The 16,702-nt window shown below is 36.2% G+C and overlaps 1 protein-coding gene across 1 annotated transcript; it reads right to left on the bottom strand.

Moving 5' to 3' along the window:
• Nucleotides 1-5,304: 5,304 nt before the first annotated feature.
• Nucleotides 5,305-11,683, bottom strand: LOC141720824 (uncharacterized). Its single transcript, XM_074523458.1, has 3 exons — nucleotides 11,488-11,683; nucleotides 9,054-9,231; nucleotides 5,305-8,667 (listed from the first exon to the last, which is right to left on the bottom strand). Exons 2-3 carry the CDS (start codon nucleotides 9,160-9,162, stop codon nucleotides 5,726-5,728), a joined length of 3,051 nt encoding a protein of 1,016 aa, XP_074379559.1. The 5' UTR covers nucleotides 9,163-9,231; nucleotides 11,488-11,683; the 3' UTR covers nucleotides 5,305-5,725.
• Between the last annotated feature and the right edge of the window lie 5,019 nt (nucleotides 11,684-16,702).

Genomic DNA, 16,702 nt, shown 5'->3' with positions numbered 1-16,702 from the left:
CATTGACCCGGAAAAAATCCCAACTGTTGAACAAAATGCAAAAGCGATTATCTTTCTTAGGCATCACATCCACGAAGATCTAAAATCTGAATACCTCACTATCAAAAATCCACTCACCCTTTGAAATAATCTCAAGGATAGATTTGGTCACCAGAAACTTGTTCACTTGCCATTTGCCCGATATGACTGGATTAATTTGAGGTTACAAGATTTCAAATCTGCAGCTGAATATAATTCTGCTCTTTTCAAGATAAACTCAAAATTAATTTTATGTGGTGAAAATATTACTGATGCTGAAATGATTGAAAAGACCCTTTCAACCTTTCACCCCAACACTATGATCCTGGCTCAACAATATAGGGAGCGTAATTTTCAGAAATATGGTGAGCTGATATCTCTCCTTCTTGTGGCTGAAAAGAATAATGAGTTACTACTGAAAAATCACCAAATACGTCCTACAGGCTCTGCCCAGTTACCTGAAGTACATAACACGTCATTCCTGAAGAATGAACGTGGGAAAGGGCATAGAGGAGCACGGGGTTATGGACGAAACCGTGGACGTGGAAATTTCCGTGGTCGGTTTCACAATCAATATCATTCTGGCCACCTGAAGTGGCAACGTGATGGTTATAACTCTGACCACCAGAAATGGCAACGTGAAGTGCCAAATAAAAGAAAGGCACCCCAAGAAGGAGAGAACCGATGCATCTGTCATAGGTGCGGATATGAGGGGCACTGGCAACGTACTTGTCGCACACCCAAACATCTTGTTGATCTCTACGAGTCATCCAAAAGGAATAATGGAAAGAGAGTGGAAACCAACTTCGCTAATTATAATCTAGTTAATGAACCATTCAATAAGGCCTCAAATGAAATAGACACTGGTACTAATCTTTATTATGGTTTAGACGACTAGACTTCATATGTATTGTCTTGCTTTACTTATTTCCTTTATGTTTTACTTATTTCCATTATGTACTCATTTTATGTACTTGTTTCATGTTGTTGTTCTATGTACTCGGTGTGTTTTTTAATAAAGATGTTTTTTTGTTTATATATGTATAGAGATGGAAGATATATGCATTGTTGACTGCGCAACCTCACACACTATTTTACAGAGTCAGAAATACTTCTCACAATTAACTAAAACCAACTCACATGTCTGGACGGTATCGGGTACATCAAATATAATAGAAGGTTTTGGGAAAGCTAGTTTTCTTCTACCAAACAAGACACACATACTCATACAAGAGGCTCTATACTCTAGCAAGTCAACTAGAAACCTACTGAGTTTTAAAGATATCCGTCTTAACGGGTTTCACGTTGAAACTAGTAATGAGAATGAAAAAGAATACCTTCTCATCACCTCAAACACCGTTGACAATAAAAGGGTCCTAGAAAAATTCCACTCGGTTTCTTCAGGATTATATGTTACGAGTATATGAGTTCTTGAATCTCATAGTGTCAACATCCCCAAAGTCATAAACCCAAAACTACTTTCCCTTTGGCACGAAAGACTCGGTCATTCAGGAGTATCTATGATGCGTCGTATCGTTGAAAATTATGTGGGACATCCTCTTGAAACTCAAAAGATAATATCTCAAGATGAACTTCATTGTTCAGCATGTTCCTTAGGAAAACTGATTGTCCGACCATCCCCAGTTAAGCTTCAAACCGAGTCCCCGAAATTCTTAGAAAGAATTCAAGGTGACATTTGTGGTCCTATTCATCCAACTTCTGGCCCATTTAGGTATTTTATGGTTTTAATTGATGCGTCAACTAGATGGTCTCATGTATGTCTACTTACAACCCGAAATACAGCCTTTGCCAAATTACTTGCCCAAATAATTATACTCCGAGCTCAATTTCCTGACCATCCCTTTAAATCAATCCGACTAGATAATGCTGCTGAATTCACATCTGCAACTTTTAATGATTATTGTATGTCAGTAGGAATCTCAGTCGAACACTCGGTGGCTCACGTACATACACAAAATGGTTTAGCAGAATCCTTAATTAAAAGACTTCAACTTATTGCCCGTCCCTTACTCTTAAGGGCAAAATTACCTATATCTGTTTGGGGTCATGCAATACTTCATGCTGCAAATATAATTAGAATAAGGCCTTCTGCTTACCACAAACAATCCCCTCAAGAATTAGTTCTTGGTCAAGTACCTAATATATCGCATTTAAAAGTATTTGGTTGTGCTGTGTATGTTCAAATATCACCACCACAAAGAAATAAAATGGGACCTCAAAGAAGAATTGGTATATATGTTGGTTTTGATTCTCCGTCTATTATAAGGTATCTGGAACCATTAACTGGTGATGTTTTTACTGCTCGCTATGCTGATTGTCATTTTGATGAATCCATGTTCCCTAAATTAGGGGAAGATAATGATTTGCATAAATTAAATTCCGAAATATCATGGAATGCGTCATGATTAAATTCTATTGATTCACATACTAATCAATGTGAATCTGAAGTTCAAAGAATTATTCATATGCAAAATATTGCTAATCAAATGTCGGATGCCTTTAGTGACTCTAGACATATTATAAGGTCACATATACCTGCTATTAATGCTCCGGCACGAGTTGAAATCCCTTTGAAGAAATCAATTCCTGAAGAATTGATTGGTGATTCATAGCCACGCCAGAAGCGTGGTAGACCTATTGGTGCAAAAGATATTGTACCACGAAAATGAAAATTGATTGGAATTGCCCCAGAAGTGGCAAAAGTTTCTGAAAATACTCCAGAAGTGGTATTGCCTCCTGAAGAGGTTCAAGCCCCTGAAGTGGCTGTAACAAAACTCCCAGACGTGGGATTCCCTCCAGAAGAGAATGTCGCCCCAGAAGTGGCACATGCCCCAGAAGTGGCAAATGCTTCCACAGAAGAAAAGGTACCTGAAAATTATGAGATCTCAATGAATTATGTCCATAACGCGAAATTACTGGATCGTGGAAGTATTGAGGTTGATGATGTATATGCTTTTTCAGTGGCATCTAATATTATTATGAACTCCGATCCTGAACTACAAACTGTGGAATAGTGTCGACACCGAGATGATTGGCCAAAATGGAAAATTGCGATTCAAGAAGAATTGCAATCCTTGCGCAAGAGAAATGTATTTGGACCTGCAGTCCAAACACCAGCTGATGTAGTCCCTGTCGGGAATAGATGGGTGTTTGTACGAAAACGAAATGAGAAAAATGAAATTGTGAGATATAAGGTCCGGCTAGTAGCCCAGGGATTCTCTCAAAGACCTGGTTTTGATTACCAGGAAACATACTTTCCTGTGATGGATGGAGTTACTTTTCGTTTTCTAATAGGTATGGCTTGTATGGAAAAACTGGAAACACGTTTGATGGACGTTGTGACAGCATACCTATATGGATCACTTGATAGTGATATTTATATGAAAATTCCTGAAGGGTTAAATATTGAGGACACTAAGCCTCGACATTTGTATTCTGTTAAATTACAATGATCATTGCATGGTTTGAAACAATCTGGTCGTATGCGGTACAACAGGCTTAGTGAATACTTATTGAATGATGGATATGTTAATAATCAAGTGTGTCCTTGCATTTTTATTAAACGATCATCAACTGGTTTTGTTATTGTTGCTGTATATGTGGATGATTTGAATATTATCGGTACTACTGAAGATATTACTAATGCTGCTAACTATTTGAAAAATGAGTTTGAAATAAAAGATCTTGGAAGGACAAGATTTTGTTTAGGTATACAGGTGGAGCACTTATCTTCAGGAATATTTGTTCATCAATCAAACTACACTGAAAAGATTCTTGATCGGTTCTACATGGACAAAGCTCATCCACTAACCACACCAATGGTTGTTCGATCACTCGAGGTTGAAAAGGATCCTTTCCGTCCTAGAAAACAAGATGAAGAGACTCTTGGACCTGAAGTTCCATATCTCAGTGTAATTGGCGCTCTCATGTATCTTGCAAACAACACACAGCCTGATATTGCATTTGCAGTGAACCTGTTGGCAAGATTTAGTTCTGACCCTACTAAAAGGCATTGGGATGGAATAAAACATATATTCAGATATCTTCGAGGGACAATCGATCTTGGATTATTCTTTCCAAACAATTCAAGATCACGGCTAGTTGGATACGCAGATGCTGGATACATGTCAGATCCTCATTTTGGGCGATCACAACAGGTTACCTATTTACATATTGTGATACTGCTATCTCTTGGAAGTCTACAAAACAGACTATGGCTGCAACTTCATCAAACCACGCAGAATTACTAGCAATTCATGAAGCAAGCAGAGAATGTATTTGGCTAAGGTCGGTCATTCAACATATTCGAGAATCATGTGGATTATCAAGTATTTCAGACAGTCCTACTGTTCTATTCGAGGATAACTCGGCCTGCATCAAACAACTTAAGGAAGGATATATTAAAGGGGACCGAACAAAACACATATTGCCAAAATTCTTCTACACTCATGAACTTCAAGAAAATGGTGATATTGATGTTCAACAAGTTCGCTCATGCGATAATCTGGCGGATATACTTACAAAGTCACTACCTACATCAATATTTGAGAAGCTGAGAAATAATATGGGTATACGGAGGTTAAAAAGTTTGCTACATCAAAATGTCAGAATGTGAGACATTTTATTCAGGGGGAGGCTGTACTCTTTTTCCTTCGTCAAGGTTTTTATCCGACTGGGTTTTTCCTTGCAAGGTTTTAACGAGGCAGTCAATCTTTGCAATTACTCGCATTTGACAATCAAGGGGGAGTGTTAAAATATTTGAATAAATATAAAGTGATTGTCAAAGTGTATCGAGTAAGTCTCTCAAATCTTATCGAGGAAGACTTGTAAAGCTTATCAAGGAAGACTTGTAAAGCTTATTGAGGAAGTTTTGTAATACTTAATAAAGAAGATTTGAATAGCTTACTTAGTAAGCCTTGTAAACCAACTACTATAAATAGCTCATTTAGCTAATGAAATGAAACATAACTTTTCTCTCCATCTTCTATTCTCCTATACTTGCTCTACATTAAACATAACTAATATTTTCAATTCAAGGTTTATAACAATTTTCGTATTTAATGCTATGTCCTTATCAACAATGTTACTTTTTTTCATCAAATATATTTGGAAGTTGAGCGCAAAGCATATTATGCTCCGGCCAGTGTAGATGGGTTCTTGGTCCGAGCCTTTTGACATGACACCTTCTGGTTTTCAAGCAAAACCATAACTTGTTGGTGATAGTTACTCTTAGACTTCAAACTCAAAAACTTTGCAGTCAACTCATTGAACTAATAAAATTTGCATTTAAAACTATCGACAATGACGAAAGAAGTCATACTTCCCAATCTTTGCATTCTAATGGATTTTGGAATTGGAATCTAGGAATGTGTCCTCAAAAGCAAAGACTATATTGCATTACACCATGAAACATCAACTCCTGATTACATGTATTCAACTATCAACTATGGCGACACGACTGGGCAAATGGTATACTAGAACTTTAACTCTCAATCTCTCATCTATACTATACACATAATATTATATTAGTTATAAACCTCTCGACAACAATATATTTGTCAAGCCTTTACCCCTGTACGAAGACTGTCGTAAGCGGCAAGCCATTTAATCTTTGCCCCACCACTTTCCAGAAATTATTTTGGAGGTTTTTTTTTTTTTTTTTGAATTAAAAGTCGGCTGAATATTGTTATATGACATACCTTGGAGACGGATACCCCATGAGCTGATGAAGAGGAGAACCGTCTCCTGCTGGTACTTCCTCGATTTCTGAAAATACATTCTTGCCATCACAAGCTGATACGATTGCATCACCAAGTTGATAATCAACTGCACAAGATGCTGATGCCAAATTAGTCGTCTCAGTATACTCACCAACCTCACTGGGTGGAGGTGTTCTGGGTTCAGAATTATATTCCACGATATGAATTCCTTTTTCTAATGAAAATCTTAAGACCACGGTACAGGCACTGCATCTTAATCGATGACATTTTCTTTTTAAAAGGAGGAAATCTGCTGGCAGCTGAAGTATTGCATTGCAACAATAGCAGACAATGATAGGAGCTGCACCTGCTACTGGTCGGAAGTGTTGCTTTGCTGCCTGCTGTTTTTTCTTTACCTCATTATTGTTTTGATGTATAATAACATCTAACGTCGTATCATGGCTCCACGGGAACTCGGAAGACTGATAAGGAGCTGCAGAGGTGGAGTGGCAGAGACTAGGACTACTGTGTCTAGGTCCTCTACAATAGAGCACAGAGTGCCCTTCATCATAATAGGCATGTCGAGGCAGCTGTGTTGAGTAGTGCCACTTTTGACGGTAACAACGCAAACAGGAACAGTCAACTTCATGACTAAAGTGTGCGGCATCCCCTGAAAATGCCATTCTTGGTACTTTACCATGTTGCAAATAAGTTTTAACTTGATTGTGTCGTCCAGGATTCAAGGTATACCTTAGGTCAGGATATCTTTCCCCATTTGGTGCAAAGAGATTACTATATGCAGGCAAGTGTTCTTTTTTAGCAATTCCACCAGAATATCTACCATGTGGCATCCCTTTTGAGATATTAACTCTCTTGAGTTGATCTTGCAGTTCATAGACTATTCTCAGTAATTGCGTTTTTGATTCAGGGTCAACAGTTCTTGCAGGTAAACCTTTTGGCTCAGAACTTGTATAGTTGCCATTTCTGGCAACTTGGGAGCCCTTCAAATAGAATGGACGTCCATACCTGTTCTCACCTGTCTCCATTGTCATCTTACTGCTAACTGGACGTCGATGTTCGGCGAGTTCTTGAAATTCACCTCGACTCCACTTGCTTCCTTTTGCGGAATAATGCTTCTTAGCTGATAAAGTTGCCAAGGAATTTATTGGACGAGGTGTCAATTTATTCTCATTACTCATTCCATAATTCACTACCAATTTATCCCTTTTAGGCATTCCGTTGGTAATCCTAGGTTCAGCATCCTTGAAGTTTTTTCTAGATGCGTGAATATGCTGACTAGGAAGTTCATCTTCAGTTTCCACACAAGATGTACTCGCACCATAATCATAGTAGTGTTTCGCAGTGGACGATCTAAGAGTAACACCAAGGTCAGTTCTGGCATAAACGCGGGGAATGTTCACTAATGTATCAGCTGAGCTAACACGCTGAAAGACTGGAAAAGTTTCCCCGGCTTGTTTCATTAGTTCTGATAAAGGAATCATCCGATTATCTGGTTTCTTACTTGCAGAAAAGGAACTCTGTGCTTTGCGGATTTTCTTCTCTGGATTTGAATGAATTTTTAGACTCTCATCCACTTCTCTATCTGTTCCTGATACCGATGAAAGATCTCCATCTTCACAAGATTCGTAACACGAAGAAAGATCCCCGGAAAAATCAGTGCTTGCAGGCAACTCTTTCAAGCAATTTTGAATCTCATAACTGATATTCTTTGATGAGTGCCGACTTCCATCCTCTTTCCTTGGTGACGGATTTTCAGGTCCATATACCAGTGACTTGTCCTCGTGAAATTCACCTCGACTCCATTCGCTTCCTTTTGTGGTATAATGCTTCTTGGCTGATAAAGTTGATAAGGAATTTGTTGGACGAGGTGGCAATTTATTCTCACTATTCATCCCATAATTCACTACCAATTCCTCCCTTTTAGGCATCCCATTAGCAATCCTGGATTCAGCATCCTTGAAGTTTTCTCTAGACGGGTGAAGATTCTGACTGGGAAGTTCATCTACAATTTCCGGGCAAGATGTATTAACACCATAATCATAGTAGTGTTTCGCAGTGGACGATATTAGAGTAACACCAAGCTCAGTTGTGGCATAAACTTGGGGAATGTTTTCCGAGGTATCAGCTGAGCTTACACGCTGAAAGACTGAAGAAGTTTCCTCCTCAGCTTGTTTCGTTGTTTCTGATAAGGGAATCGTCTGATTATCTGGTGCCTCACTTGCAATTGGGGAACTCCGTGCTTTGCGGATTTTATCCTCTGAATTTGTATACTTTTTTAGACTCTCATCCACTTCTCTATCTGTTCCTGATACTGATGACAGAGCTCCATCTTCACAAGATTCATAACAGGAAGAAAGATCCTCGGAAAAACCAGTGCTTGTAGGCAACTCTTTCAAGTGATTTTCAGAATAAATTTGATTTCCATAATTAATATTCTCTGAGGAGCACGGACTTTCTTCCTCTTTTCTTGGTGACAGATTCTCAGGTCCATGTACCAGTAACTTGTCCTCGCGACGATTAAGTTCAGGTGCTGACAAAATTTTATTGGCAGCACTTGTGTCTTCAGGGAGTTCAATATCATCCCCTAGTTCATTATGACGCTGTGTGCCATATTGGACCAAAGGCAATTCATCTTCCTCCGCTCCTGCATGTCCACTGATTTCTGGTAATGACCCTGTATTCTCATGACATGAAATGACATCTGAGGTATGATATTTGTGAGACCAGTTTAGATCATTAATCCCCTGCTTTCTGCAACCAATACCACTTCCACACCTTTCGAGAATCTTTTCTAAATCAGATTCGTCTGTAGATGGACACATCAAATAGCCCAGGCCATTTTTCTGGGTAGGATCTGCTTCATGTACAAGTGATCCTGCGTCACTGGTATCTTTTTTCTGATTCTTAGCTGAAATCAGGTGAGCAGAATTTAAGATTGGTAAAAAACAAACCATACAAAATAAAACTAGAACTAAGATTCAATGATTTTAGCAACGAAACAACAAGCAAGAATGTAAATGTTACTGATGCTCAATCATATTTTGTAAGAAAGCAAGGCTACCTACCCAGGGATGTCCCAGCTCTTATACTTAATTATAAAAATGGTTAAAATCCAATTATTGGAACAGTGTTGAGAGACATGTTATGTCTCCTCGCTCAGTATCATGTTTGTAAAGATTGTCTACTGTCTTCTAGACTTCCGCTACTTTGCAGCAGTCATCTCTTTTAACAATGACATACCATTCATTTCAGTTATGTGATGAATACTGTAATGTAAGACATAAATTCTATTACCTTGTAGAATTGTACCACATCCTCCGCATTCATAAACAGGAACATCTGCCAATTCAGGAAGAACCAGCTGACATCTTGGACACCTTACAAATCGAACTTTAGTGTTCATCTGACTGGGAATGCGCACCACTTTCTGTTGTGATAGCTATAATTGAGCTAGCAACAGTTATCCTCTACCCTGCAAAGTTCGATATAATGTTATAAGCATGCAAACCGTCATAAAATCAACTTCATATATAATAGCATCATCATAGTACAGACTGCAGCAGGAAGGACAAAGTATAGACATAGCAGATAGTCTTCCAATCCATAAATATAAAATTAAAGGAAGCCTTTATTTCTAATTTGTTGAATTTGAAAGTAAGAGTTTTACATTACATGGTATCTGTACGATTGCTCTCTTTAAATTTGGCCAACTACAGAATCCTCTTACCCACATACAAATATACTCCATACCTCACTATCCTATTTAACATTAAGAACATGTTGGGACTAAACTGACATGGATTCATGATCCAGCTGGGGATGTCACTTTGTGATTCCAACACGACAATATTAACTTGCACAACTCAAATTATTCTTTTACATAAGAAAAAAGTTTGCAACATTGCGACCATTGAAGTAGTTTTGTATTTGTATTTTTACAGAAATTACCTATTTGAGGTCGTAGTTTATCATTTTGACCAATTTCTTTTCGGTTTATATAATGCTATTGAACTTGCGCAAAATATATTCAATGTATTACGTGAGTCATGCATATCCGTTTTCCAATATCCATCAACATTAACTCCGCTATCTCCTGATGAGCAAATACACAACCATTTTGCAATCCAAAGTCAAAATTTTAATTTTTCCACATCCATAATTTAGATAAGTTCATTACTTCATCTGATTTTTTGATTTATACCAACGAGAAACCTTCAACTACTAGCACAAGACTCTTACATCAGGTTAATTGGAGCTTCAAAAATTTAATCCTATTTATCCACTCTACTTGGCTGACTCCTAGGGGACAGTTAATATGATTTTGGCTAATGTAATTCTATATATAAATTCCAAGGGTAATAACACTCAAATAAATGTGATCGAGTTCATGTAATGTAACATAAATTACAAACTTAAGGTAGCGGTCTATTTTGTTGGCCGAATTTTATTTATAATGCTATTGACGTTACACAAATAATAATAATCGTATTATGGGAGTCATCTGGATATCCGTTATCAGATATCCATCAACTAACTCCGCATCAGCAAATAAATGAACCATTTTGACAATACAAAAGTCAAATTTATCATAGTTTCCATGTCCCACTTGGAAATAAGTTCATTCAGGTACGGACGCAAGATTATAAAGTTACGGGGTTCGGACAATTTTATTTTCGCGAATCCTATATAAAGACAAGTGAGCAAACTAGCATATACATGTAAAAGAAAAATCACAGAGTTAAAAAATAAATAAATAATGAAGTACTAGTTTACGGTGGAAAAATAAAAGTAAAATTTAGTCAGAATAAAAATAAATATTTGAACTAACACTAGTTAAGAGCATTAAAATTAAAAGATATACATATTTCATTCAATGTTATATTAGTACTCACATTCAATCACTTTCATTAGATTCAATTATAAATATAAAGAGAACTACATAATTTCAAAAAAATGAACAGAATAAATCAATCAACCCAACTGATCAAATAAATAAATAAATAACTTACATCGTTCGATTCAAGAATGATTGATAAAAGATATGATAACTGATAAAAATAACTCTTTTTTTATTTGGAATAATGTAGCCCCATCACGTGTGCGTGTTTTTTTTTTTACTTTTACAAAATTAAATATGGTAATGGGCTGCCTTAAATTTTCAAGATAATGGCTCATTTAGTTTTCATATTATTATGAAATGAAGATCTACATGGTTATGGGCTTCTCAAATATTAAACAGGTTAATCTATAACAAGCTGTGATCATATATGAAATTTTAATTAGCAGCTAAAATTTCACCCCAGCCATGGGCTGGGTCCGCCCTGGTAACATTTTGGACATTCACCGATAACCCTTGATGGCAGAGAGCCACAAAGAAACCCAGCCTTGCAAAAGTAAACCCCGAATGTACAATTTCTAACACCAGACTCATACATCAGACTTGCTAGTAAATGAATTAAGGCACTACACAAACCAAACTTAATTACTAAAACAAGTTGAAAGTACTAATACCACTGTAATAAATATGATCCAGTTCATTAAATTGTAAAACAAAATGGTGGCAAAATAGGCGGATTAACATGAACATAACATGAACATATATGTCACGACATGTAATTAGAAGTTGTATAAGAAGATACAAAATGCATGCAACAACTCAAAAAAACAAGCAAGCAGAAACAAATCCCAAAGCATCGAATGAAACCAAAAAGGGTAGTCGAAAACGCACCTTAATCAAGGAAGATACAAGATGTTTTAACACATCTTGTTGTTGTTGGAAATTATAATATATGAAGTGATCATGAAAAAAGTCACAATTTGAATAAAGAAAGAAAAGAAACACAAATATATGTGAACTGGAAGATGAGAAATTTTGGAGGTGTGTAAATGTAGGGGGGGGGGGGAGGTGAGTTGTGAGGAAGATGACCACGACGGACCCAGGGACGAAAAAGTATTGAAATTCAAGAAACATAACGCGCGTAGACTTTTTCTCTTCCTCTTTTAAACTGGACCCTATATATGTCATTCTCACTGTCCTTTCTTCTTTTTAATATATAAATTTGGTGCCAGCCTAGATATGTAATGTCACTGTGTTACGTAAGTTTATGTCATGTGCATGTAATCAACGGAGCGCATTGAACCTAGGTTGATTGTCAAACTTATAAAGGTTACCTTTTGAGGCAGCCTATAAATATTTTTTTAACCTTCCTCCAAAATATAAGTATTAATACTGATTGAATTATATAGTGTATTCTGTTTTGGTAAAATTTTACGGTTTTTAATTGGTTTATGGTGGTTTATTTTGTTAGAATAACAATGAAGTAAATAAGTAAAAAATGCAACAAATACAAAAAATTTGGTAACGCGAAGAAACTCGTTGACAGGATTAAAAAATTACAGGTAAAATTAAGTAACCTCAAAAACATTTTACTAATATTGTTAAAAAACTGGTTACAAGAGTTTAACACTGAAAAATTGAATATGACTAAGGTTTATGTTATGGATGCATGATGATCTCTTTCACGTCTTCCCTTCTCTTATATTCTTATTTCTTAAATTATTATTCACATTTGAATCTCTCCCCTTTTTTCTTCACGTTACGCTATTATCTGTGGCACCCCCAGATCCGGGGTCAGGGATCCGGGTCGTCACGGTCTTTCTTTCCACAATATCACTTCACTTAATTAATAATAAATAACCTTATACTGTGACCCCACACTAACACACACCACAACCCGTTATAGTCTCAGAGATGAAATTGAAATAAATACAAGTCCTTGACTCCACAATTTAAAAGTTATTACAACCCAAAATGATTACTTGATAAATTTACAGTTAATTACCATTATCTGCCACAAGTTATAATTATACAATATTTGGTTCCCAAAAGTAGAATGCATGATCTACCAATAGATCTACCTCTGCAGCTATAGCAGCTATAGCAGCTACAACATCAACGGGAAAACGCGGGACGCTTCCCACGCGTTTGCGCTGGGTCTGTTTGAGTCTGGCCATCTTTCCTAACTGTTGCTGTGTGATGAAGAAATGAAGCAAGAGTGAGCATTACAGCTCGCAAGATAATATATAGTGTAAACAATAATGCAAGTATCTAAATGGATAACTTACTAGAATCCTTTATCAAGTGTAAGTTAATTACTTACTGGATATAAGTTTTAAGGAAGATGGAGTTACCAATTACTTCATTATACTTATACCATTTTTAGAAATCTACTTGAACTGTTATTGTTCAAAGTATAATAAGTTTCAAAAGGTCATCCCATAGATGAGACCACAAGTTAAAACTTGAATAGATTCAATCTTTGAAATATTTTTAAAGGAAATGAAGTTACGAGATACTTCATTCAATGGGAACACCATTAAAACTATTTGATCCTGTCAATGCTTCGGCAACCACCCATTCGTAGCCTTTCGATCGAAATGCTACGGGTAGTGTTGCAGAATTATCCAACTGGATGATGAACTCATTACGGGAGTTTTGTCGCGCCAGGAAGACCACTTACGATGATCAGTCGTAGTAGTGCAACCCCACCATTTTCTACATGTAGAGGAGAACCTGTCGGATTTACTTGTCAACCGAACACTGGACTCCTAAGGAATGTACCGTCTTGCGGAACTTCCAGGCCATTTGGGCCAATATAATAAGGCTGGGCCGGCGCCACTCGACCACTTACGCCACTCCTAGTTCAGATGAAATCCATGACTCTGAAACGTAAAGCTCGTCCTCACCTTCCCCAAGTAGAAACTTGTTGATACGACTCCACCAAGAAGTCGTATCTAGTTGGAAAGGAAAACTCACCGATATTTCCCAGGCGATGCCTGTTAATGGATTAACTTGTTCCAAGAATTTTACTTCCCGAGTATTGGGTAAGTAATTAAAAACTCTTTTATCAAGACAGCAACCTTGTTGCGAATATAAAACACACCACAGAGCCGGATCCCTCAGGTTTTGAGCGAGTATTTAAATCCCCTTCGAAAGGAGGATCTTAAATATAAAATGAGTTTTGGGATCCGCTTTAACTTTTAAAATCATTTTGAAGACTCGCAAAATATTTTTAAGAATGTTTGGAGTAATGCTTATTTAATAAAATAAATCAGTCCCAATATATTAGAAAATATCTGAATATTATTATTTAAATAATCTTCCCATAAAGAATAATCTTTATAAAATAATTGAAGTAGAAGTTGTAAAACTTATACTTGAAATGAATCTTAAATAACCAAAGATGTACTTATACGAAAGTAATATCTTTATTTGAATAATCAAAAGTAAGTTTGATTATCGACACATTATTCTATAATAAAATAAAGAATATTATTTAGTAAATAATCGGAGTCATAAGTCCTCGAATGAATATTCAAAATAATATTCATTAATAAAATAAACGGAGTCATAAGCCCTCGAATGAATATTCAAAATAATATTCAATAATAAAATAAACGGGATCATAAACCCTCGAATGAATATTCAAAATAATATTCATTAATAAAATAAAGTTATCGAATAAACCTTATTCGATTCATAGTTTTGAAAACTATTCATATATATATATATATATATATATATTATACTCGGGAGCCTCGACTTCCGGTTTTAGAAAAAGTTCACCTTTGGGTCCCCTATACTAAAGGTATATGCAAATTACCGCTTATCTCTAGCATAGGTATTATCAACTGAATCAACAGATATACGTATCAAGAATACAAAACAGTCATGCATATATACCATATCACATGCTACAATATATCGCAAGAATTTTCTAAGTAACCATTATGCATCTATCACAAGATAATGCATGTACAAATGTATACATCACAACAACAGTATAACGAATAGAAAACTTGCCTGAGCGACTGGGGGTTATAAATGGCTTGGCACGAGTTTGGTAACCTATAAACAACATATAAGTTGGAATTAAACCAAAGTCACTTATAAATCTATACTTTAACCAATTTAGACTCTAACGCTCGCTTTGCGCTTACTGATTCTCTTAAGTCGCTCGAGTACCCTCGGCTCCACCATTTTTAATAAATTAACCATTATGAGTTTCAAGGCGATTTTTTCGCGAGTGTCTTACCAACTGCCTAACACACTTTACATAATTGTTTCATACTCCAATTAGTCCTTTTAGGTCTTTAACCTATGTTTCAAAGTAAGGCGAGGGGTAATGATTCGTTCGCGAAACGTCGTTATTTAAAACGGCCGTTTCTCCTAAACCGTACATCGGAATCAAACGAACTACATATCAAAACGAAGCTCGTAACATGAACTATCTAATCATGGAAATGGTCAAAACCTAGCAGTGATTTTACGGGTCCTAATGTTAAGAACAAAAACAGTGTAAAGTAAATCGGACATTACGACGGCTATGTTTACGCAATTACCCAAATTTAAAACACTCCAATTCCACCCACAATCAATCCACAATCACAACCCAATAAAAACTCCATCCATACTACATCATAACAGCCCCAAAAACTCAACATTAAGTATTTATGCTTATTCTTAAACTTGAATTTAACTACACTTAAGTTCATTAATCAACAATCCAAGAATTACCACTCCAAAACTTCACAAAACTAACTAATCTCTACATTCACAACAAGCAAGCTTCCCATGAATTAAAATCAACAAAACTAAACCTAATTACTCAAATAAAGTTAGGGTTTGGAGGGGTTATATCTTCCTTGGAGAGTGGAGAATCAAGAGAATGACTTGGAATCACCCTTAAAGTCCTTATCCAAGTTTAAACTAAACAAAACTTCAAGAACAAAAATTTTAGTTCTTGAAAAGCACTATTCACCATCTTCTTCCATGATTTTTAGGAAGAGATTGTGAATGATTTAGGAGCTCAAACTTATAGGATATCCATAACTATGCATAAGGAGTCTTAGATAATTACCTTGTGATTTAACAATGCTTGGAACTTGATTTTTGATTTTCTTGCTTTGGAAAAGAAGAAAAAGCCGAGAGCATGGAAGAAGAAAGGTGAGAAAATGTTGTGTTTTTGGTGAAAATGAATTGTTGGCTTGGTTGGTTGATTTTTTGATTTGTTTTGTTTTTTTATTACTTTTTTACCATGGTAACTTTTGTGTGGTTCTAATTCAACCAACAACACACTTGCTTGGTCATGCTTATGTCACCATGTGATGTCACCCTCCCTCCTTTGTCCTCTTCTCATTGGTTTGATGACATCATCCCCACTAATCTCTTTGATTAGCTTTTAATTATTTGGCTAATGACCGCTGATATGTTATACGGTTCGCTTAACTTTCGTTTTCATTTATCGTTTGAGGGATCATACCCGGATCTTATTACTTAGGTTCCCTTAACCTTTATCAATACATTATATTCCTTTTTATGATCCTCTATTAAAATCCTTGAATTTAAATCCTTTTTATCCTGTTACCTTATACTCAATTCTTTCGATATCTGGTGGATTTTCGGGAAAAATCAAAAGGTTCAAATTTGGATTTTGACGATCTTTACATACACTTATATATCATATAGAGTACCAATAAAATCTCAGAATATCCATAAAAGAACCCCTACATAGTGTGGCATGAACAATTTTCTTATTCAGCAATATCAGCAAAACATTATTCATAAGGGTTACAAAAAAGTTCAAAATTTTGGGGTTATTACAGTCTCACCTCCTTAAAAGGATTCCGTCCCGGAATCAAATAGAAAATAAACGGGGGTACTTTTCTAGCATTGCGCTCTCTAGTTCCCAAGTTGATTCTTCCACATTATGATTCTGCCATAGCACTCTGACTAGCTTGATCACTTTGTTCCGAAGCACCTGCTCCTTCTTATCCATAATTGTTAGGTCCCAATTTGTTTGTAGAAGGGGGGTTGAATGCAAACAATACCGTTTCGTCGAATAAAATGCGGAATAAAATTGTGAAACAAAATTCAAGTTAAA

Source organism: Apium graveolens, chromosome 4 (genome assembly GCF_009905375.1).
Source record: "Apium graveolens cultivar Ventura chromosome 4, ASM990537v1, whole genome shotgun sequence".
Classification (NCBI taxonomy): domain Eukaryota; kingdom Viridiplantae; phylum Streptophyta; class Magnoliopsida; order Apiales; family Apiaceae; genus Apium; species Apium graveolens.
Note: the sequence above shows the minus strand (reverse complement) of the source record. Positions and strands in the feature narration are given on the sequence as shown.

Bases quoted from the DNA above. Each gene is read 5' to 3' on its own strand.
- LOC141720824 (XM_074523458.1), bottom strand. From the start codon at position 9,162: ATGAACACTAAAGTTCGATTTGTAAGGTGTCCAAGATGTCAGCTGGTT. The intron at 8,668-9,053 runs GTAATAGAATTT...ACCTGATTTCAG, and splicing joins ATGTGGTACAATTCTACAAG to CTAAGAATCAGAAAAAAGAT.